This window comes from Mastigoproctus giganteus, chromosome 8 (genome assembly GCF_048544385.1).
Source record: "Mastigoproctus giganteus isolate SK-2022 chromosome 8, ASM4854438v1, whole genome shotgun sequence".
In the NCBI taxonomy this organism is placed as follows: domain Eukaryota; kingdom Metazoa; phylum Arthropoda; class Arachnida; order Uropygi; family Thelyphonidae; genus Mastigoproctus; species Mastigoproctus giganteus.
The window spans coordinates 113,698,968-113,722,263 of record NC_143582.1 but is presented as its reverse complement, the minus strand read 5'-3'; the positions used below and the strand labels follow the sequence as shown (position 1 = coordinate 113,722,263).

Below are 23,296 nucleotides of genomic sequence, written 5' to 3'. Positions count from 1 at the left end.
TGGTCAATATCAGATTAGGCCTAAAGACTACCGGCAGTGCATTTTCGGTGACACAGTTCCGGTAAACTGAGTTCTGAAAACTTCCCTTTGAAATTCACACCAATTTTACTTAAGATTTATCTGTTTAAATATATTTTTAACAATTATCAGTGGTTACAATCTGTGGCAACCATACATACCAGTAATCTTTTTTTCATGGAAAATTTGTTGAAATCTGCGTGATATGAATCTCACAATCAGACGTAAGTAAAAACTTGTTTCATTTTCCCATGTGTTTGCTTCCTCTATAATATGATCTCACGCTTTTATGGTATTCTCTATGATCTTGCGCTTTTATGGTATGGCAGGCTAATTAGACTGGATTGGGATTTTTCAATTCCAACCGTCTTTTACAAAGAGAAAGTGACGCCGTATTTGTCTTAGGGTGAGTAAGAATTTCTGTTACGTTACTTCTGTCAGCTTTTTTCAGAAACAAACATTTCATTATTGGTTGAACATTTACCCAAGCGTATACCATTAGAAAAATAAATGTAACTCCATTTAATTTATTTTTAATACCTACCTCCTGATTACGTCCCGTATCACGCCATGTCGCCATATTTGTTTACATCAGTCAGTAAAAGACCGCTTCTTAGTTTCACTGTAAACAGTATCGAAGGATAATAAAAGGGTTATTATTTTTTCCAAAATATGTGGCCAAAACTAGGGTGCGTCTTGTATGCCCATGCGTCTTATAAGCCGGAAAATACGGTATCTGCCTAACGTCCCCATTTAAGGAAGCCTATTTTTCTAAAAAAATAAATATATTTTCTTTTAAATTTTGGTATTGCTTGTTTCCTTCACTTATAATCTCAACATATGAACAAAATGGGTTTTGATAGGTAGTTTTTCTAAGACGTTAATGTGGAGTGTGGAATAAAGGAATTCATCCCTACAAGAATAATTTCACTGACACAAACTTTGACATCAGAAGATTTCAAATACTAATCCAACGAAGGAAAAGAGGACTCGCCGATAATCCCATTTTGCATTCTTGTGATGCCAAACAACATGAGGTTGAGAATGGCCAATGAGAATGGCTCCATTGGAGAAGAGACCATCACCAAGTTGTGATCTGTGGTACCTTTTGGACCACTCATCTTAGTATTTAAAAGGGTTATTTGTGAGAAAAAGATCAAGCATGTTGGCTGTGTGGTTAGAATTAATTGGTATTCTGATAGGTAAATGAACAATCTGTGTGAGGTCATTAGTAATTACAAAACCCTCAGCGTCTCAACCAGCTGGTTCCCTGTGACTAGAAAATGGAAATCAGCTTCAGTTGTAAACATTAAAATCGCCAAGGAAATTTACCTTACCGTTAGGAAAGTTGGACTGGAGATAGTCAAGTCTTAAAGAGTTCAAAGTGATTAGGGAGTTGGGAGAACAGTAGTGGCAACAGATGAATTTGACAGAATGATAGAAAGGTTTCAAGCCAGAGGAGAATCCATATTACCAAGGTCTCTAACCGAGAATATCAGTGTGGACATATGCACAAATACTACCAATGAAGCAAAAGCAATCATGTAGCAGGTAATTAGTAGAAATGGACATCATTAGAATTGAGACCACATATATTTGTGAAACGAACGATGAAGTATTTGGGAGGTATCGATCTTTTTAGTTTGGCTATTCATGATGTATTCAGTAGTAAGAAAAGGTGGAAAGGACGTGTATGAAGAAATGAAATTTTTAGATATGGCATACACACAACATGAGTATACCTAACTAACTGCTTACATGGCCTTGATAATGCCTCCTCCTTATCTGCATAGGGGTCGTAAGGAGGAAGTTATTCTTGCTAGGCTCCACATAGGACATAGTCATCCAACACATTCTTTTCTGCTGAGGGCAGATCACCATCCTGTGTGTGAGCAACGTGACACCATTTTATCCATTAAGCATATTTTAACCGAATGTACCAATTTTAGAATTGCAATTTTTAAATGTTTTTAACCATCTGAGTGAGCCTTATACACTCAGTCAGATTTTATCCAATAATGACCATGTATCAGTAGTTTTTAATTTTTTACAAGCCATTAACATGCATACACTTCTATAATATAGACAAGTTGATTTTACTGCTATACTGAATTTTATTTATTGATGTAGACCTTTCAACAACAATTTCAGCAACCATTTTAAAGGTTGCTGAAGTCTCAACCTTTTTTATACTTTAATTGTGATAGGTCACACATTATAACTGTAGTCAATTTTAGACTATAAAAAAAAAAAAATATATATATATATATATATATATATAAGAAAACCAGAGCAAAGGCACATTATACAGGGTGTCTCAAAAATACACGGCACACGGCATAATTTCAGGAATGAGTTCCTCATGTGTAGACAATAAAAATATTTTATATCAACATAGTTCCGGAAATGCTTGGTTTCCGAGTTTTGAAGGTCTCTCTATGACACTTAACTGTTCACATTACCTTATAGTAACCACCTTCTGGTATACCACTGGCAGAACATTACTCATGCAAGGTAATCTGCTGGTGACAAGGCCTGTACCTGTTGCAGATGGTAAGGATACAGTTGTTGTTCTCGAAACTCTCCAAATAGTCGAACGTTGAACAGCTAGTTGCATTGCTATTCTGTGTGTGCTGATTCCAGGAGTAGCATGCACAACATCCAAAATCCCCTCCTCTACTTCAGGAGTCATAGATCTTGGTCGTCCTCTGTCGGCAGCACGAGGTGTAAGGGTCCCATGTTCACAAAGGCGGCGATGGATACCTTCAAACGTTTTCCTGTCTGGACATCTTCGTTCTAGGAACCTTTTGTGGTACAAACGACGAGCCTCCAGAGCATTGCCGTCTGCCAAACCGTACATAAAGTGCGTATCCGCTTGCTCCTCATTTGAGTACATGGTCAGAATGGAAAATCATCAGTACCTTGTGATGAAGGAAATCACCTGCGGGAGATAAGACATTCCAGTTAATAACTCGGGAACCAATCATTTCCGGAACTATGTTGATATAAAATATTTTTATTGTCTGCGTATGAGGAACTCATTCCTGAAGTTATGCCATATATTTTTGAGACACCCTGAATATGGAGGAAAACCCAGGAAGACCCTGGATGTTGTTTGCTTGCAAAATCAAGAGAAATACTCTGGAGTTATTAAGAATAAGATCAGATAAATATCAAGCAAATGTTTAACAACATCGCTCCCAGTAACAAGTTTAAAATGGCAAAATAACAGAGGCTAAACCTTGCCTGAAATTACAGGCGAAACCTTGTTAAATTGACAGAACATCATCTTACAATCGAATTTTCCAAAAAAAAAAAAAAAAAAAAAAAAAAAACAAAGCTTGAACTGAAAAATACAAGATTAATTTTCATACAGCTGAGAAGATACTATCCATATAATCAACCATTTACTATAATAGAATTATACACAGCCTTGGCAAGATCAAAACCAAGTGTAGCAGATCCAGATGGAATTCATTTTCACATGATTACACAATTAACTGAACAGTCCCTATCCACACCCCTGCTTCTTTATAACAGAATCTACCTTGGGAACATGTGTCTAGATTATTGATAATCAGTTGTGTTAGCTTCTCCAAAAAAGGCCACTGAAGCTTTTCCAGGGAAGGGCCACTCAGTTTCAAATCATAATTGTCCTACTGCCCTCACTAGCTGCCTAGTTAAAATGTTAGAAAGAATGCCAAGTTAACATTTAACACATCCTTTGGATTCACATAATTTTAATTATTTTTCAGAAAAACAGCTCCCCATAAAAGATAAACCCAATGGTGACAAAACTAAGCTCTCAGCTCTTTAGCATCCAACTAACAGATACTTAAGCCCAAATAATGGCCAAATTTGTAGTGGAATTTCTGTGGATTCCGTTGTAATACTGATAACATCAAGGCCCTGCTCCACAGGCAGGACCTCTGGTGCCAGGCATTCTTTGACCAAGTGATTTTAGTGCATTCCTTAAAGCAACCTAAAGAGATTCTGCCTTATATAGATTCTTTTTTGTTCTAAATACCATTTTACTCATTTTCTATTAGAGTAGTTCTTTTTCACTACAGGAAGTAGGCAAAGGCCCACAAAGAAAAGGTACATTTCTGGTTTTTTTTTTTTTTTTTTTTCCACTAACATAAAGCCTCGTGGCACTACTCCTGATGGTGGAACTATAACCTGGAAGGAAAAAGGGTTAAAAGGAGCAGTCATAGAAAACAAAAATTTCACTCCTCTCAAGACCTCAAATCCTGCATCTATGGATTTGCAAAAAACCCAATTGTAACAATCCAACCAAAGAGAGTATGAAAACAGATGTCTCTCAAATGGAAAAATCCATCTTTCCTTATACTGCATTCACTAACAAATAATGTACAAATATTGTACAATAGAATCTATTCAGAAAATTCCTTTCCAGAGCAATGGCATGATGCTGTCATTCTAACTTTCCTGAAATCTTGAAAAGATCCTGCCATTCCAACCAAACAATTCTATTGTATTAAGCAACCGTCTCTGTAAATTAATTGAGAAAATGATTATCTGTAGACTTTTGTGGTATCTGGAAGATTATGACATGATCCATATAGCCCAGATTGGAGTGAGATGAAACAGATAAATACTAGACATTCGTAAAGTCAGAAGATTCCAACAGAAATGTATTCCTCTGATCTGAATGCCAGGCCACAATCTGTATCAAAATCAGTTGAAAACCTGTACCACTTAGATGTATAGGATCTTTTTTGAATTGCATTGCCATGAATTGCACTAGGTGGACATTCACCTATTTTCTTATAGCTTCCTGCAGAAAAGTGCACATTCCAGGTATACATTGAATGTGCAATGTCCAAAGTATTTTCACAGGGAGAGAGAGAGAGAGAGGCCTGCAGGAATCAGTACGTAGTTCACTCTATTCATAGTTGCAATAAATGCACTGTGGACATCCTCCTGTTTGTTGATATCAGCATTTCTTGTCACTTCTTAATATATGACAACTATAGAGTGGCATCTTCAAGGAGACTTCAACAAAGTGGGTGCAAATCAATGGCTTCAGTCTTTCAGCACAAAAAAAATAACGTGTTCCTTTCCATTTCTGTCAGCAACATAGACTTCATCCAACACAAAATTAATATTAGATTGACAGCCAATACCACTTCAAACAAGTATTCATTTCTTATTGGTTATTTTTGACCATAAGCTAAATTTCCTTGAACATATCAAACAGTTGAGAGCCAATTGCCTAAAAAAAAAAAGCTAAATATCCCATAAATTTTCCCAACAACCAGATGCTGATCAATTAATGCTACTTCATTTAAACAGAGCACTGATTTTGTTCCAAATTTAAGTATGGAGCCCCAGTCTGCTACCCCTGCAAAGCCCAGTGTTCTGGATCCCAAGTGCCAAGCGATTTTGTGATCAAGTGGCTTTGCCAGTGAATTTGTACATTTTCTCTCTCTCTCTCTCTCTCTCTCATCATATGCCATACTAATGCTAATTAACATATTAAACTGTGTTTTATAAAGATGTTAAATAGGCTTGGGAGTGTTCATTAGCTTATTATTTAAGTTTGACTAGTGATTTTTTGTAAGTTACGACTCACTGCTTGTACTGCTGTTGTATCGGTGTTTTAGCATGAATATTGTAGAATGTAACCAGTAGTGCAGAAGAATAGTAGGGTTTTAATTGAGGTAAATAAGTAGTTTGAAGGTTTTAATCACTTGTTTGGCATATATCTTTTGTATTTAGCTAAAGATATTGCTATTTAACATTGTGATCATTATGGTATAGGATATATCTCAAACTTGATAGCGTATGGTATTACGTAAGAACTAGATAGCATAATAAGTATCACTGCATAAGATTAGTGTAGTATTCTCATTTAAAATTTATTAACCTTATTAATTTTCATTGTTAATTAATTAAATAGTATTTAAGCAGAAATCATTCCTCAGACTAGAGCAGCAAAACAACAAACACAAAGTAGAAGGAATGCTGTGGCTAGGAGGAGTACCGAAGGGGAAATTCTCCAATGCATCACAGTCTGAAAAACAAACTTGTGAAAGTTTGGGGGAACTTTCTTTTCTGGTACAGGACATGATCTAGCCAAGGAGGATGTCTTTGTGTGTGTGTGTGTGCTAGGTGCAGAGACTGTCAAGAAATTAGTCGCCAACTCAGCATTCTGATGGGTGTCTCTGAGAGTTTGAAGAGTAGGGTAAATGCCCTCGAAGGAATTAAAATGGGAGACCCATCAAACTCTCAGCTGTCCAACTCAACATCAGAGCTCACTCTTCTGCATCTGGCAACACAGCAGCAATCTTCATGGCAGGATGCACTGGTCCCACCGAGAGCTAGTTATTCTCGGTGACTATTGTCAGGGAGACAGGAAATATATTGTGAAAAAAAGGATAGGTGGAATATTACTAGAATGTTTCTGCCGGGGGCATAGGTTTATGATGTTTTAGAGGAGCTATCATCTTTTAAGAGCACAAAGGGTGATATTGTTGTACATGTTGGCACAAATGATATTAAGAGTAGGAGAACAGTGGAATTTCTTAACAAGTACAGGTCAATGTTGAAAAATAGCCATGAGTTAGGTTTGAATTTGAAAGTGTCTGCAATTTTGCCAAGACACAATAGGAGGGAGTATATCAATCTCGATTCAGCCCTGGAGAGATTATGCAAAGCTCATGACGTAGAATTTTTCTCACTGTGGACTGTGCTTGTTAAGAGGAGAGACTGCCCCTACAGGGATGGGATACACTTAAATAGAAAGGGTGCAAGAATATTTGCTGAGGCAATGTTAGGTGGGTGAGAAAACTTGGAGGGATTCACAGACTAATAGATTGACAGTAGCCACAGGCAGAGGTGAAAGTGATTCTTGCACCTGCTTCTATTGGAATGAGCAGCAGCCTGGAAAGCAAGGTGCTGGGGATTTCAGGGAACAAGTAAATACATGGGCTGTGTTAGGATAACTAAGAGTAAGGACAGATGCATGTATACTTGCATGTACACCAATGCTTGCAGTTTAGTAAATAAATTTGATGAATTTGAAGTGCTGGACAAGATGTCAAAGGCAGATATTGTTGGGATATCAGAGACGTGCTGTCACACAGATATAAGAATGCAGAATTGGTATCTGGGGAGCACAATGTGTACATAAAGGATAGACAGGATAGTAAAGGAGGAGGGGTTAGGCAGTTAATTAAGAAACACATAAAATCTAAGTAAGTGCATCCAGGTAACATAGATGGACAGTGCAATGTTGAATTAGTTTGGTGTGACATAAGCACTGGAAAAGCAAAATTGAGAGTAGGAGTGAGTTATAGGCCTAATGACTTTGTTGAGTACAATGAACAACTATACAGAGAAATACAGGTAGCCCTCGGTTTATGCCGGTTTCTGGGGGGGGGGACAGGTGCAAATGGACCCATTTATATCATGGAGTCAATGGGAAATCACAGGGTTAGGTTCCATGCACCAAAAATCTTACCTACCCTTTTCAATACTGGTACATTTAGAGCAAAGAAATAAACTTTTTTTATTTAAAAAAAAGTGTTTTATTTTTAACCTACGTAAGTATAATAGCACATACATGTAAATAAAAAGTAAATTAATACAAACATAAAACATTTTGACAGTGGCGTAATGCCGAAGTTTTAGTTGGCTTTGGAAGGTCCTGGTTGATGATGATGTTCTCTTGATGGCCCTAGTTGAGAAGACTTCCTTTTTTTTTTTGAAGAAAGGATCAAGTGTTGATTGCTTAGATTTCTTCCTCCTTTCTTTAAGAAATTCAAAATTATGGCTCATGGTTGATATGACACCCCTTTTAATTGTGGCACTCCTTTCCCAGTCGTGATCAGTCACAGAGCTCATTAGTAAGGGACTCTACACTTGCAGTGATCCATTGGAGATCACTGGTCTTCATAATTTTTAGAGTAGAGTCTTCTTTCTCTTTCTCCTGCTGGTGGCTAAGTTCTACAGCTAACTCTTCAAGGTCTTCATTTGAAAGAGTCTCTGCAACATTTGCAATGATCTGTTGTAGATCACTGGTTTTCATAATTTTTAGAGGAGAGTCTTCTTTCTCGTCCTCCTGCTTGTTGGCTAAGTTATACAGCTAACTCTTCAAGGTGTTCATCTGAAAGAGTCTGAATGAATTTTCAAGAGCTTAGTTACATCTTTAACTGTAACTTCTTCTTACCCTGCCTCTTGTACCAGCCTGCTGATGTCTTCTACAACATTCTGTTGTGGGCTCGAATCCTCTGACGTCATGCATGAGATCTGGGCAAAGTTTACGCCATACTCTGTATAAACAATTGACAGTCACTTCTTGCCAGGCTGTGTTAATGTGATTGATGCCCTTTAAGACATCAAATGACCACCAGTATTCTCTGATGGTAATGTTGAACATGCCAAAAGCTTTCGGCATGTTCAACTGTTTGCCGTAGGTAATAAGCTTTAAAGGTGGTGGCTATTACCCCCCTGGTTCATGAGTTGCAAAACTGGGCATGTAGACAACATTAACTTTAAGAGGAATTTTGACTTCGCCCAGATTTGTAGGATGTCCAGGGGCATTGTCCAAAAGAAGAATAGCCTTGGTAGGTAAATTTTTGTCATTGCAGAACTTGAGAACAGTAGGGCAAAAATAGTTGATGTACCAATTAAAGATGACTTCCCTAGCCTTCTTGTTTGACTTCCAGTACACAGGCAAAATGTGGTGTTTCTGAATGGTACACCAACATTGGTTTGAATTTTAAATTGCCTGACACATTTGCTCCCAACAAAGGTGTCAGAATGTGCAGAATTCATGCATACTATAAGAAAAAACACTACTTATTCCTCAGAATCTGTACTGGGCAATGCAAAAGTAAATGCTTCAATTCGAAGTCCACTGGATTGATTATATTCTTTTAATCGTTTATTATTCATTTGTTTGGCTCTAATCTATTTAGTTAGAAGAAAAAGTAAAGTGATCATACGTCCTGGTTTATGCGGGACAGTTCTGGATTTCAGTCGTTTGCCCCACATTGCAAAATGTCCCGGATTGAACACATGGCTTCCATACATAATGCAAATTATTTGGATTATGCAAAAACATAATGCAAATTATTTGCATTATGTTTGCCAGGAACCAATGGTACAATGGAAGGAGTTTTTTTCAATAGTAAATAAGCTATGTACATCAACAAAAACACAGCTGACCGTAGAAATGGTCAGCAATACTACAAGTTAAGTGCAATTTTGCTAATTCTTGTGAAGAATTTTACAAATAAATAAAAAATAATGAAGAATTATTAAGAAAAATTCACTCAGCGGAAAAATATATTTAATTTTATTTAATTTCTCTTGTGTTTTATTTTTAAAAGAAGTATGCATTATTATTATTATTGCTCTTATATTATTTCTCCCTGATTCCACCTCATGACAGGTATTGCCACCAAGTACACAGGGTGGTGGTTGTTATGTCTAGTGTTACTGTTGGAAGAGGAACTCTCTGACTATCCTACAGGTGTTCAGGATTGCAACTTTCTGGATTTCCTTGTAAATGTTTGCTGGGAAACCTACTGCTGTTAGGCTGTTGTGTAGGGTCTTTGGCACCATACCTATGGTTGACACAATAATCGGGCTGTCGTAACTTGTTGCGTGTATGCCACGTCTCTTTGATCTTCTGTCTTAGGTTCGTGTACTTCCTGATTTTTTTCCTCATGGGTTTTCTGCAGGTTGCCAGTGTTGGGTACCGCTATGTCAATCAGATAGGTAGCCTTTTCCTTCTTGTCCACAAGGGTTATGTCTGGTCTGTTGTGCAGGATTGTCTTGTCCGTTATTATGGCGCAGTCCCAGTACAGCTTGTGGGTTGGGGTCTCTAGTACTGCCTGGGGTTTGTACTTGTAGTACGGTACTTTCTTTGATCAACTGGTATTTCTTCACTAGCTTCTGATGTATTATCCTGGCTATATGGTCGTGTCTGTGAGTGTACTCAGTCTGGGTGATCACCTTGCATCCATCAGTGATGTGTTGGATTGTTTCTTAGGCCAATTGGCATCGTCGACATGTGTCATCGGATACTCTGGGCTTCTTGGTGGTGTATTTTCTATAGTTTCTGGTGTTGATTACCTGGTCTTGGATAGCAGGCATGAATCCTTAAGTCTCGGGGAGCCGACCGGGTTAGCCAGGTGGGTAAAGTGCCTCCCTGGCAAACCAAAGGTCGCGGGTTCGAATCCTGCCTCGGGCTTGGATCAGAGTAAAATGCAAAAACTTTGGGAGGTGCATTATGGTCACAGAAGCCGATGCGCCAGCAACTAACAAAAAAAAAAAAAAAAAAAAAAAAAAGAGTCTCGGGGAAGAGCATCCCACTTGTTAGCCATGCATTGGAAGCAATTTTATCTGTGTGATCTTGATGAAGATCATTGTAGTGTCTGCCATGGAATGTCTTCTCTGCCCCTCTTTCTAGCTTTGTTTGTGCCTCTTGGTTGGGAGGGGACTCCTTGTTTAGGTTGAGTGGGGTATACCGCTTGTCTGTCTTCCTTATGGCCTGGTGGAGTGTTGCTGTGTGTTTATGGAAGTAATCCTTCAGGTTAGCGATCACTATTTTATGTTGCTCAATGAGGTCTATCAGGCCCCTTCCTCCTTTCTGAGCAATTGTCATTCTCTCCATGGCTGACTTCAGGTAGTGTTGGTGGCTCTTGGTCATCATTGTCCTTGTCTTTCTCATGATATCCTCTAGTTCGGTGTCAGTCCAATCTATGACCCCAAAGGAGTATGTTAGCACTGGGACTGCATAAGTGTTTATGGCTTTAATTGTGTTCCCTCCATTCGGCTTTGCTTTCAGCAGGCTTCTGAGTCTCTGATGGTATTGTTTGGTCAGGCAGGCCTTAATTTCCTTGTGCTGTAACTGCTAAGCCTGCATCATTCCCAAGTATTTGTAGGCCTCTCCCTCTGCCATAGCTTCGATCTCTTTTCCAGTCAGCAGCTGGTAGTTTCAGCTGATTAATTTTCCCTGGTGCAGTGTGTGGGTCTTGCATTTGTCTAGACCAACTTCCATCCCTATGTCCTTGCTAAATTCTTCGGTGATCCAGAGTAGTTGCTGGAGTTGCTTCTCGGTTGCTGCGTGGAGATGGTCATCCATGTACATCAGGTGGGTTGGGTATGCAGGTTCTTTCTTCCTTCTTTGAGGTTATATCCATACTTGCTGCTGTTGAGCCTGGTGGATAGCAGGTTAAGTGCTACTCAGAACCACAGTGGGCTCAGGGCATCTCCCTAAAAGATTCCTCTCCTGATGGGATTGTCCTGGTTGTGATGTTCTCGACCTTAATGGTAGTACTCCATTTTGCCATCGTTTCTCCTAGGAAGTTTATCACTATTGCATTGACTTTGTAAATATTTGAGCCTCTATTAGCCAGCTATCAGGTACGAAGTCGAAGGCCTTGCAGTAATCGATGTAAGCTGTGTACGTATTGTGGCACTTCTTGTAGGCTTGCTCTATAACTGCAGCATCTATGGTTATTATTATTATTTCACAGAAAAACTAACCTTTTTTCACAAATAAAAATGAAAATCGATTAAAAGCATGACCCCTCAAAAATATGCTATAATTTTTTTTTAAGACGTTTAAGTTTAGTTCAAAGAGGTCAATGTATTTAATTTAAATTTTGTATGTGAATATTTTTATATATAAAAAATTTTTTAAAAAATGTCTATATTGTTTCTGGGGGGGGGGGGGTTGAAAAATTTCCCCCAGATGTCCCGCATTGGAATGCTAAGGATCTGGTCATTTTAAATGCTAAAATAATAATTACAAGGCTATGTTCATTAACAATAAAATTCGAGTAGCAAAATTATTTGAATTTTATCTTTTTCAGAATTTGGACACCACTGTTTCTGAAGGCAGAACTTTCATGGCAACTGTATTTCAGAAAATAAATTGGAACAAAGTTATAAATCATATTGTAGAAACTAAACCAATTGATGTGATCATTAAAAGTCTTCGTTCTTTTGGTCTTCTGTTGGTAAAGATAGGATGGGAGCCAAGTGTAATACAGGTTAGTTTCAGCACACATAAATTTACATTAAATTGTTTTACTTTAAGAAATAATGGGTCTGTCCAAAACCTTACATTGAAACATGACAAAATTCCATAATGTTTTAGCCAACAAACTGCATAGCATTAAAAGATAAAAAAATGAAAAATTTTTCTGAGTGATGACTCAGAAAAATTTTTAAGTTTCGGAAAATAATAGTTTGGCTGCTCATCCCACCAAAAATATTATGGTATATTTTGGTAGGTGTATATTTCATTTTATGAACTAATTCAGTTCACAGGTTAAAAAAGTTCAGGACTGTTGTCAAAACACAATACAGTCAAAGCTCTAAATAACAACCCCATAGGGGGATTGAGATAAATAATCGTTATATTGGAAGGACATTATATTGCTCGTTCATAAAACAGCAACAAAACAAGTAAAAGCTTGAAAGTTTAATGTAATGCTACTAATACAATATAGTATAATCTTATTTTAAAATATGAAAATTGTTTCATATTTTAAAATAATCTGTCAGAACATGCTGTTTCAATGGCAGAGCATGTTTTAAAAGAGAATAATGGAGGTGCACTATAGCAGTTATTTCACTTTTGCAGTTAGGCTGCACTTGAATAAATTGACAAAAAAGTTCTAATCCTGATGAGCATCTTTCACTGAAATGTCTTGTTCGACCACAAACTCATCTTCATTACTACAAATTTCCAAAGATTTCATTACATCTGCAGTGAGTTCCTCTTCATGCATATCCTGAAACATCAATGTCCCCATCCACTTCTGCATAACCTTTGAAACTTAAGTTTTCCTGTAAGTTTAAGTGATGATGCAGACACTCAAATATTTCTTCCCCATTATCAGACCTTTCTTCACAACTGATAGAGGAAGAAGCATGCATCACGCATTGCATCATTCAAGGTAGTAAATCCAGCATTTTTCAAGTAGTTGGTGATTACTTTTTTTATCAACTTTATCCCATACTGAAACACATAAATACATTTCCCTGCAGGATGTTGATTTCTCATTGATTTTTCCTTTCAAGACATAGCACAGTTTTATTTTATAGCATTCTTCCGTAGTTTTTCTTAAACGATTTTCCTTCCATTCATTTGTAGCATCAATGTCAATGGCTTGCATTTTCCACACTTTTTTTTTTGAAATGCCATGCCACACTTTTTTGAAAGAAGGCCATGACGAGTCTTAGTTTCTGGAACCATCCATCTGAACTTTTATATTCTTCAATATTCATTCGATGCACAAACAATTCAGTCTTAGCTTTTAAAAGATTGCCATCTACTTGAACATTTTCTGCATGCATCATCATTAGCCATCCCAAAAGTACCTTTTCAAGATCCAGATACTTCGCCTTTCATGCTCAAATTGTACTCAGTGTAGCAGATTTCTCTAAACTTTCAATTGTTTTCCAATCTTGCAGAATAGTGAACAGGAGTACTCTTAGGAATGCTGAACTGTTTGGCGATGTCAATATTAAAACCCACACCATTATCTCCAGCTTGAAAAATCCTAATTTTATCTATGATCGATAAAAGAAAGCTATCCACTTTCTTGGAGCTCTACCAATGAACATACAGTAATGAACTTCTAGCCGATGTTCATTTCATTACCGCCCTGTGAGAAAAGAGCAGGGCAAATCTTAACAAATGATTTCTCATGGTCAGGCTGCAATTATTTAAATATATTTGAAGCATTCTGTCATTTTTAAATATGAATATTGTAATAAAAAAGTAAACATTTAAATTAAGAGTTGCAAATTTGTGGTTGTTATAGAGTAATCCTTTTATTTTCAAGGTTGTTATACTAAATGTAAAATAGTATTAGGTTATTGAGAAATTGGCTGGGACCAACTACGTAGGATATTATAATGTGTTGGGTCATTAAAAAGAGGATCACTATATAGAGCTTCAACTGTATAAATTTAACTTAGACTGACAAAAAAAAAAATAGCCAAAAGTAAAGGTAAAAGCAAAAAGAGCCAAAAGCAATTAATAAGATATAAGTGCTTTGATGGATAGAAATACTGGAAAATAAAATGGAAATTGATGATAAAATATGCAAATTGAGATAGATTGAAGCCAAACCTGTGAAACTTCTACTCTCATAAAACTGGTTTTTTTTTTTTTAGCTCTTAGTCTGTTTTCACTAATTTTATTTTATTAAAATTATTGTGTGAAGAATTTATGCACACTGTAATTAGCTTCCAGTACATGTCACAATTTGAATGTGGCACAAACCTATTAAGAGCAAAGGGAATATTCTGGTTTCTTTAATTACCCTACCTAATTGTTAATTTTCCAATGACTTTGATGTATTAATTTTACAAATATTCAGTAATTTTATGCTATAACTCCTGGTATTATAAGAAATATCTGAAAAGTTTCTGGCCAATCACATTATTTGAAAATAAAATACGTTTGATAGCAATAGGTTGCAAATATTTATATGCATATATATAAACTAATTTTTATAGTAAAATATCTTAAATATTATTATTATTTTGTATTTAGAATTATTGAAGTTGTATACACTGAAACTGATAATTTCACAGAGGGAGCTATGCAGCAGTGAAAAATTTTATTATTTATTTTTTTCTTTTTAATTAATTTTTTTTTAGAGGACTCTCTGGGGAGCAAATCCATGAGAACATGAAGAAGAAATTACATTATAATTGCCACTATACATTATTGTCAAGAACTAGATTGCTGAATTCAAAAGGAGTTTTAGAAGGATGATCATGTCGCGATTTTGAATGATTATAAAATTGTCATATTACTTTCTTTCAATGTATACTCCAGTGCCACTGTGAATAAATTAAATAATGATAGTAGTAGTAGAGGCATATGAGGCAAGAAAACAATCTTATGTAGCATCACCCTAAAAAAAAAAACATTTCACATATTCATTTCCTCTAAAAATTTTTGTTCAGTTCCTCCTTGAATTTATTTAAGCCATCAACTTCCACGTCGACAGATGGAAGTTTGTTCCAGCAATCAACTACCTGCTGACTAAAGGCGAATTTCCACACATCTATTCTACAACTGTCTTTCCTCAATTTGAATTTATGCCCCCCCTCAGGTTCGTAATCTGAGCAAGAAGAAGAATCCCATCAGCATTGAGCCTTCTCAAACCATTCAAGGCCTTATACACCTCAATCAGATCACCTTGCAGGTGCCTAGTCTCAAAACGCTGCAATTTGCAGAACTTAAGCCTTTATTCTTCTCACCAATGTTGTTGCCCTTCTTTACTCGTTTTAGCAACTCTACATCCTTCCTAAAATGAGGTCTCCAGACCTGTATGCAGTACTCAACGTGTGGCCTGACCATTGCCTTATACAAGGGGAAAATCACCTCCTTATCCCTGCTAACAAAATTCCTATATAACATTGATAAGACTCCATGACCTGCTCTGGCAGCCCTCCTGCACTGCTCAGAGAACTTCATATCTGACTGCACAATTACCCCCAAGTCTATTTCATTGTCCACCTCTCTGAGTGTAGTACCACACAGTTGGTACGTTTCTCTTGGGTTAGTGCTACCCATACGTAGTACTTAGCATTTGTCAATGTTAAACTTCAGTTGCCACCTCTCTGCCCATCTGAGTAACTTTTCTAGATCCTGTTGCAGTAGCATGTTGTCTTTACTGTCATTAACAACCCTGCCAACCTTTGTATCATATGCAAACTTGGACATTAAGCCTGATATACCTTCATCAATATCATTGATAAATACACAAAACAAAAATGGGCCCAGAACCGAACCCTGGGAGACTCCACTAATAATATTTATCCAAATAGAACAGTGCCCATTTGTCACCATTCTCTCTCCCCCCCCACTGAACCATCCCTTTATCCATTGTAGCAGCTTGCCCTTAATGCCGTGCTGCTCCTATTTGTACTACTGTACAAATAGGAGCATCATGGCAACAGTATCAAAAGCATTCCTGAAATCCAAGTATATGATATCAAAATTATTTTTTTGCATCTAGTTTCTTTCTGACCACATTGTAGTATAAAATCAAATTGGCCAGACAAGACTAGCCATTCCCCTTTTAACAAACCCATGCTGTGTCTGAACTATTAGTGCAGCGTTTCTTTAGGCAATGACTCCATTATTTTCCCTGGAATAAAAGTTAAACTAACAGGTCTATAATTATTTGTGTCACCCTTTGAACCCCCTTTGTGAATTGGGGATACATTTGCACATCTCCAGTCCATGGGGACCTCCCCTGAATCTAAGGATGCTCTCATAATTATAGCTAAGGGTTTGCTTACTTCCCTCATTGCCTCCTTCAATATAACTGGATAGATTCCATCCACCCCAGGTGCCTTTTTTATGTTTAACTTCAACAATTTCTCCTCCACTTTACTCTCTGTTATTACAAAATCATTTACCTCCCTTTTAGAGTTTAGTATACTGATGTCCTCCCATTCCTTTCAGAATTCCTCATGTGTTGATGCAAAATACTCATTGTGTCTCAGCTATCTGATTTATCCCATTCCTTCTAGAATTTACATAAGTAAAGAAGTCTTTGTTGTTTTTCTTTGCTCCCTTTGTCAAGTATTTCTCGTAATCAGCCTATGCTTGCCTAACCTTTGTGACTTGATTATAGACTAGCTTATATCTGCCATAGGCTTTTTTGTCACCTGATAATTTATATGCATCCCATGCATTTTTCTTCTCTGCCACGAGCCTCATTAGTTCATCTGACATCAATTTAGGTATAAATCTTGAACAGTATTTCTTAGTTGGTATGGAAAGCCTAGTAGCTTCCAAGATTAATACCTTGAAGGCTAGTATTTGTATTTGCTGTTTTTAGTATTTGCTGTTTTTAACATCAGTTGATCCCACTGTATAGAATTTAAAAACTGTCTGAGACCACTGCGAAACCAAAAACCCTTCCCTTTACCCTTGATAGTTGTTACATCTTTAAGTAAATCCCAAATCAGTACATTGTGATCACTGTCACCCAGTGGTTCCTTTATCTGCAAATTCTTAATGCATGAATAATCACTTCTGATAATCAGATCAAGAGTATTACTCCCTCTGATTGCCTCTCGAACATGTTGCTGTAGAAAACAGTCATCCATAAATCCACAAAAGTCTTGCTAGTGTGCGAGTGACCAATCCACAATTTCCAGTCAATATCTTTAAAGATAAAATCCCCAATTATAAGACATACTGATTTACTGACCCACTATTTCCCTGCACAATTGCTCATTATAATCATCAGTTTCATTAGGCCAATTTATTTATTTACTTTAGGATCCTCAGGTTTGACTTGCAAATAGCACCCGGACTTGAGACAGACTAACTCAAGATAATTAAGGGGTAATCCGCGACTACTGACAGCTGATCTCGAACCTCACACACTCCACTCAGTACAGCCATGCGCTCTTCATTAGGCCTATAACACATTCCTACTCTCATTTTCCCTTTCCCAGTGCTTATGTCCCACCAAACTGACTCAACATTGCACTGCCCACCATTGTCAACTGGATACACTCTTAGATTTGTGTTTCTTACCTAACAGCATAATCCTTCCTCCTTTTCTACCCTGTCTATCCTTTCTGTACACATTGTACTCCCCAAATTCCAATTCTGCACTGCTTATATCTATGTGACACCATATCTCTAATATCTCAACAATATCTACCTTTCATGCTTGTCCCAGTGGCATGTTATACCTTCATGGGACTCAAGGCAAAATGGAATTTCGGGCCCCATCTAAAGAAAAAACTAATAAAGAAAGTTTTCATTTTCATTTTATTGTGACAACAAAACAAACAAATTATATGACATAAGAACTAAATTTCAAAGTAATCTTCAATTAAAGTTCATTGACCTTGGCATGTAGAAAATTCAATTTCCAATAAAAATCACTTAAAAATATTAATAAAAAACTGAAATGAGTTTTTGAAACAGTTATTCTGCCCACCCCCTCTGATCGGAGCCCTAAGCTCTTTTTTGTCTATTGGATAACGCACCACTGTCTTGACCAGCACTTTAAATTCATCAAATTTATTTACTATACTTCTAGCATTGGTGTACATGCAAGTATACATGCACCTGTTCTTACTCTTAGTTACCCTAAAACAGCCCATGTATTTACTTCTTCCATGCTTGACTCCCAGCAGTTCTTGAAATCCCAGCAACTTGCTCACTAGGCTGCTGCTCTTTCCAATAGAAGCAGTACAAGAATCACTTTTGCCACCTCTGCCTGCATCTACTGTTGACCTTTTAGTGTGTGAATCTCCCACAAGCTAGCAGTTTTCTGACCCACCTAACACTCCCTCAATAGCATCAGCAAATATTCTTGCACCCTTTCTATTTTAAAAGTATCCCATCCCTGTTGAAGCATTCTCCTGTTAGCAAGTACAGACCACGCTGAAAAAATTCTACGCCATGCTCCTTGCACAGTCTCTCCAGGGCCAAATTGATTGACAAGGTTGTCATCATATGCTCCCTCCTATAGTGTCTGGGCTGAATTGCAGCCACTTTCAAATTTAACTCTAACTCGCAACTTTTTTTCAACACTGACCTGTACTTGTTAAATAAATCTGCAGATCTCTTACTCTTAAGATCATTAGTGCCAACATGTACAACAGTTACCTTTTGTGCCTTTAAAAGATGATAACTGCTTATAGCAGAATATTACTTTTACCAGACTTTTATAATTAAATACATGTTTAAAACACTGTTTAAAAGGGCCGTGTGGTAAAAAGTTCACAAAATATTCATCTCTCATTTTAGGTTGACAGTTTCGCTGCTTATCGTTGTTAACCTTGGCAGTTTGGTTAATGACAGTAATTACAGTCTAATACTGCAAAGTGATTTGTAAAAATTAGGCAAATGGGCTGATAAGTGGCAATTGAAGTTTAAATTTGAAAAATGCAAGGAAAAATATACATTTGCAATAATCCCACTCTGCATTTTGAAAAAAATTTGCTGATATTTTCCCAGAAAAGGGTGTTGCTGAATAATTTTCTAATTGATTTCAAAAATGAGTTCCGTTTGTCTCTATCAGCAGGTTTCTTTAAAAATCAAGAAAGAAAATTGATTTTTATTAATTTTGGCAGAATTGGTGCACTTAAATTTTAACAACTACTTTTACCAATATTTAAATACATGTTGAAAGCATTGTCAAAAAAGGCAGTCTGGTAAAAAGTCCACTAAACACTCACCTCTAATTTAAAAATTGATCTACAATAGGTCAAATTTTTGTTTCTTTGATTTTTCTTGCAGATCCTTCTTCTTTACAGTCCCTCTTCACCATCCAGCATTAGACAGCCATCATGCTGAAATTCCACCTCCCCTGGTACCTCATCTCCATGTCTTCAATGTCCTGGTGAAACCTTTCACCCTATTTTTCACTAACACTTCCTAGATTTTCTGGGACGTAGTCAATGTGGAAGTGTGAGAAGAAGACCTTGAAATTCATGTTGCATCCCAACATCTTGAAGTTTGCCAACATATTTTCAACTGTATCCTTGTAGTTTGGATCCTGTTGGTTCCCTAAGAAGTTCTCAACAACATTAAGCTAATCCATATCAATTCTTTTCCCTTTTATACATAGTTCCCCCAAAATCTCGGTCCCTCATCATTTTGGGAATTTAAGGTTCAATATATACCTTGTTTTAGCTTCACTTGGGTGATCAATGTGAATACAGTTCAAAGGTAGTTGAAGCAAGGATCTTCCGGAGTAAAGCATTCACAAATTGTTTCATCAGTTTATGAACTATGTTCTTTGAAGCAGGCAACAAACTGCCCCTCTTTGGCCAGACCTTGACATCCTAGTGCATACTCCTTGCCCGACTCTCCCACTCACACAAAAATCAAGGCAGATTGCTGTTCAAGTAACATGCCTCTCACTTTAGATTTAGCATAGAACAACCAACCATGTTCCTCAGTCTTAATATTTGTAAACAACTTCTTCAATTTCTTTTATGTTTCTTTCAAATGCATAGAGTGAGCTACTGGAATTGACTCATGTTTATTTCCATTGTTGAGCAACACACATACTATCGAGGCAGGGTTAGGTGGGTCAGAAAACTGCTAGCTTGGGGAGGGGATGCACAGACTAAAAGATTAACAGTAGCCTCTGGCAGAGGTGAAAGTGATAAATTTGATGAATTTGAGAAGTTGGTCAAAACTTCAAAGGCAGGTATTGTTGGGATAACAGACACGTTGTCTCACACAAATATTAGGAATGCAGAACTGGAATTTGGGGAGTACAATGTGTACAGGAAGGATAGACAGGATAGGAAGGAAGGAGGAGTTATGCTATTGGTTAAGAAACACATAAAATCCAAGGAAGTACACTGTCCAGCCATATCCAGTCAACATGGCTGGACAGTGCAGAGTTGAGTCAGTTTGGTGTGACATAAGCACTGGGAAAGCAAAATTGAGAGTAGGCTTGTGTTATAGGCCTAATGACTCTGATGAGTATAATAAACAACTGTACACAGAAATAGAGTGGGCCAGTAAATCAGAGTCTTATAATGGGGGATTTTAATTTCCCACATTTTGACTGGGATTTGTGGGTTGGTCACTCACACACTAACACGGCTTTTGTGGATTTATTGGATGATTGTTTTCTACAGCAGCATGTTTGTGAGGCAACTAGAGTGACTAATACTCTTGATCTGATTATCAGTAGTGATTCTTCATGCATTAAGAACCTGCTGATATAGGAACCACTAGGTTACAATGAACACAGTGTGCTGAAATGGGATTTACTCAAAGAGGTAACTACCATCAGGGTAAAGGGAAAGGTTTTTGCTTTCGTAAAGGTAACTAGGGTGGACTGAAACAGTATTTAAATTCTATACGGTGGGATCAGCTGATGATGTTATCAACAGCGAATTCAAAATGGGAAGCATTCAAAGAATTAATCTTGGAAGCTAGTAGGCTTTTCATACCAACAAAGAAATATTGTTCAAGATTTAGCCCTAAGATGTCAGATGAACTAATTAGACATGTGGCAGAGAAGAAAAATGCATGGGATACATATAAATTATCAGGTGAAGCAGAAGCCTATAGCAGATATAAGCTGGTCTCTAACCAAGTCACGAAGGAGGTTAGGCAGGCCAAGGCAGATTCCGAGAAATCTTTAGCAAAGGATTCAAAGAAATATAACAAAGAGTTCTTTATTCATGTAAACTCTAGAAGGAAAGGGGATGAATCAGATTGGTCCACTTGTTTTCGATCGTTCAATCGTTGATGAGCTGCTCAGGTAGCTAGCAAACTGAATGAGCATTTTGTATCTACATTTACACAAGGGGTTATTCAGGGAGGGGAATGCCAGAGGTGTATTAAACTCAGGCAGTGAGCTAAATGTTTTTGTAATAACTGAGAGCAAAGTGGAGCAGAAACTGTTAAAGATAAACATAAGAAAGGCACCTGGGGTGGATGGGTTATATCCAGTTATATTAAAGGAGGCAGCAAAGGAAGTAAGCCAACCCTTAGCCATAATTATAAGAACTTCCTTGGACTCAGGAGATGTACCCATGGACTGCAGGTGTGCAAATGTCATCGCAATCCACAGAGGAGGATCAAAGGGAGACACAGGTAATTACAGACCTGTTAGTTTAACTTCTGTTCCAGGGAAATTAATGGAGGCACTGGTTAAAGAAACACTGCAGGATCATCTATACAAGACTTCAGTTTTAGCTCGGACACAGTATGGGTTTGTTAAGGGGAAGTCTTGCCTTACCAAATTGATTGGATACTATGATGTGGTCACAAAGGAACTGGATGCAAAGAATAACTTTGATATCATATATTTGGATCTTAGAAAGGCTTTTGATACTGTTGCACATGCAAGACGTCTGCACAAATTGGAGCAGTGTGGCATTGGAGGCAAATTTCTGCTATGAATAAAGGGATGGTTGAGTGGGAGAAGACAGAGAGTGGTAATCAATGGACACTGCTCTTCATGGACTAATGTTATTAGTGGAGTCCCCCAGGGTTCAATGTTGGGTCTTTTTTTTTTTTTTTTTCTGTATTTATTAATGATATTGATGATGGTATATCAGGCTTAATGTCCAAGTTTGCAGATGATACAAAGATCGGCAGGGTTCTTAATGACAGTATGCCGCTGCAACAGGATCTAGAAAAGATGAGCAGATAGGCTGATAGGTGAACTGAAGTTTAACATTGACAAATGTAAGGTACTGCATATGGGAAGCAGTAAACCCAGAGTAATGTATGAACTATGTGGTACTACACTGACAGTGGTAGAGAGTGAAAAGGACCTCGGGGTGCAGGCAGCTTTGAATTTTCTGAGCAGTGTAGACAGTCTGCAGGAGTATTTCATGGTGTCTTGTCAGTGATATGCAGGAATTTTCTAGCAGGGATAAGGAGGTGATTATCCCCTTGTAAACGGCAATGGTCAGGCCACACCTTGATTACTGTATCCGGGTCTGGAGGCCTCATTTTAAGAAGGATGAACAGCTGTTGGAACGAGTACAGAGAAGGGCAACAAAATTAGTGAATTGAATGAAAAGTTGCTCTTACGAAGAAAGGCTTAAGTTTTGCAAATTACAGTGTCTGGGGACTAGGCACCTGCGATGTTATCTGATTGAGGTGTATAAATCCTTGAATGGTTTGAGCATGCTCAATGCTGATGGGATTCTTCCAGTCTGCAGGAGTATTTCATGGTGTCTTGTCAGTGATATGCAGGAATTTTCTAGCAGGGATAAGGAGGTGATTATCCCCTTGTAAATGGCAATGGTCAGGCCACACCTTGATTACTGTATCCGGGTCTGGAGGCCTCATTTTAAGAAGGATGAACAGCTGTTGGAACGAGTACAGAGAAGGGCAACAAGATTAGTGAATTGAACGAAAAGTTGCTCTTACGAAGAAAGGCTTAAGTTTTGCAAATTACAGTGTCTGGGGACTAGGCACCTGTGAGGTTATCTGATTGAGGTGTATAAAGCCTTGAATGGTTTGAGCATGCTCAATGCTGATGGGATTCTTCCTCTTGCTCAGAATAATCACCTGAGAGATCATAAATTCAAATTGAAGAAAGACAGTTGTAGAATAGATGTGGAAATTTGCCTTTACCCAGTGGGTGGTTGATTTCTGGAACAAACTTCCATCTGTCACAGAAGTTGTTAGCTTAAATAGATTCAAGGCAGAACTTGACAAATATTTGGAGCGAGTGGATGGGTGAAATTAGAAGAGTGTGGTTTTTTTTTTTTTTTTTTTCCCTGGCTGATTCTATATAAGCTTGCT

General features: G+C 37.5%; 1 protein-coding gene across 1 annotated transcript in view; it reads left to right on the top strand.

Annotated features, from left to right (window-relative positions):
* Epg5 (ectopic P-granules autophagy protein 5) overlaps positions 1-23,296 on the top strand; it is a 1,526,775-nt gene that overhangs the window by 1,258,474 nt on the left and 245,005 nt on the right. Inside the window, exon 39 of the mRNA XM_090380318.1 lies at positions 11,871-12,050. Coding sequence (XP_090236444.1) covers positions 11,871-12,050 — 180 coding nt within the window. The remainder of the gene's footprint in view (positions 1-11,870; positions 12,051-23,296) is intronic.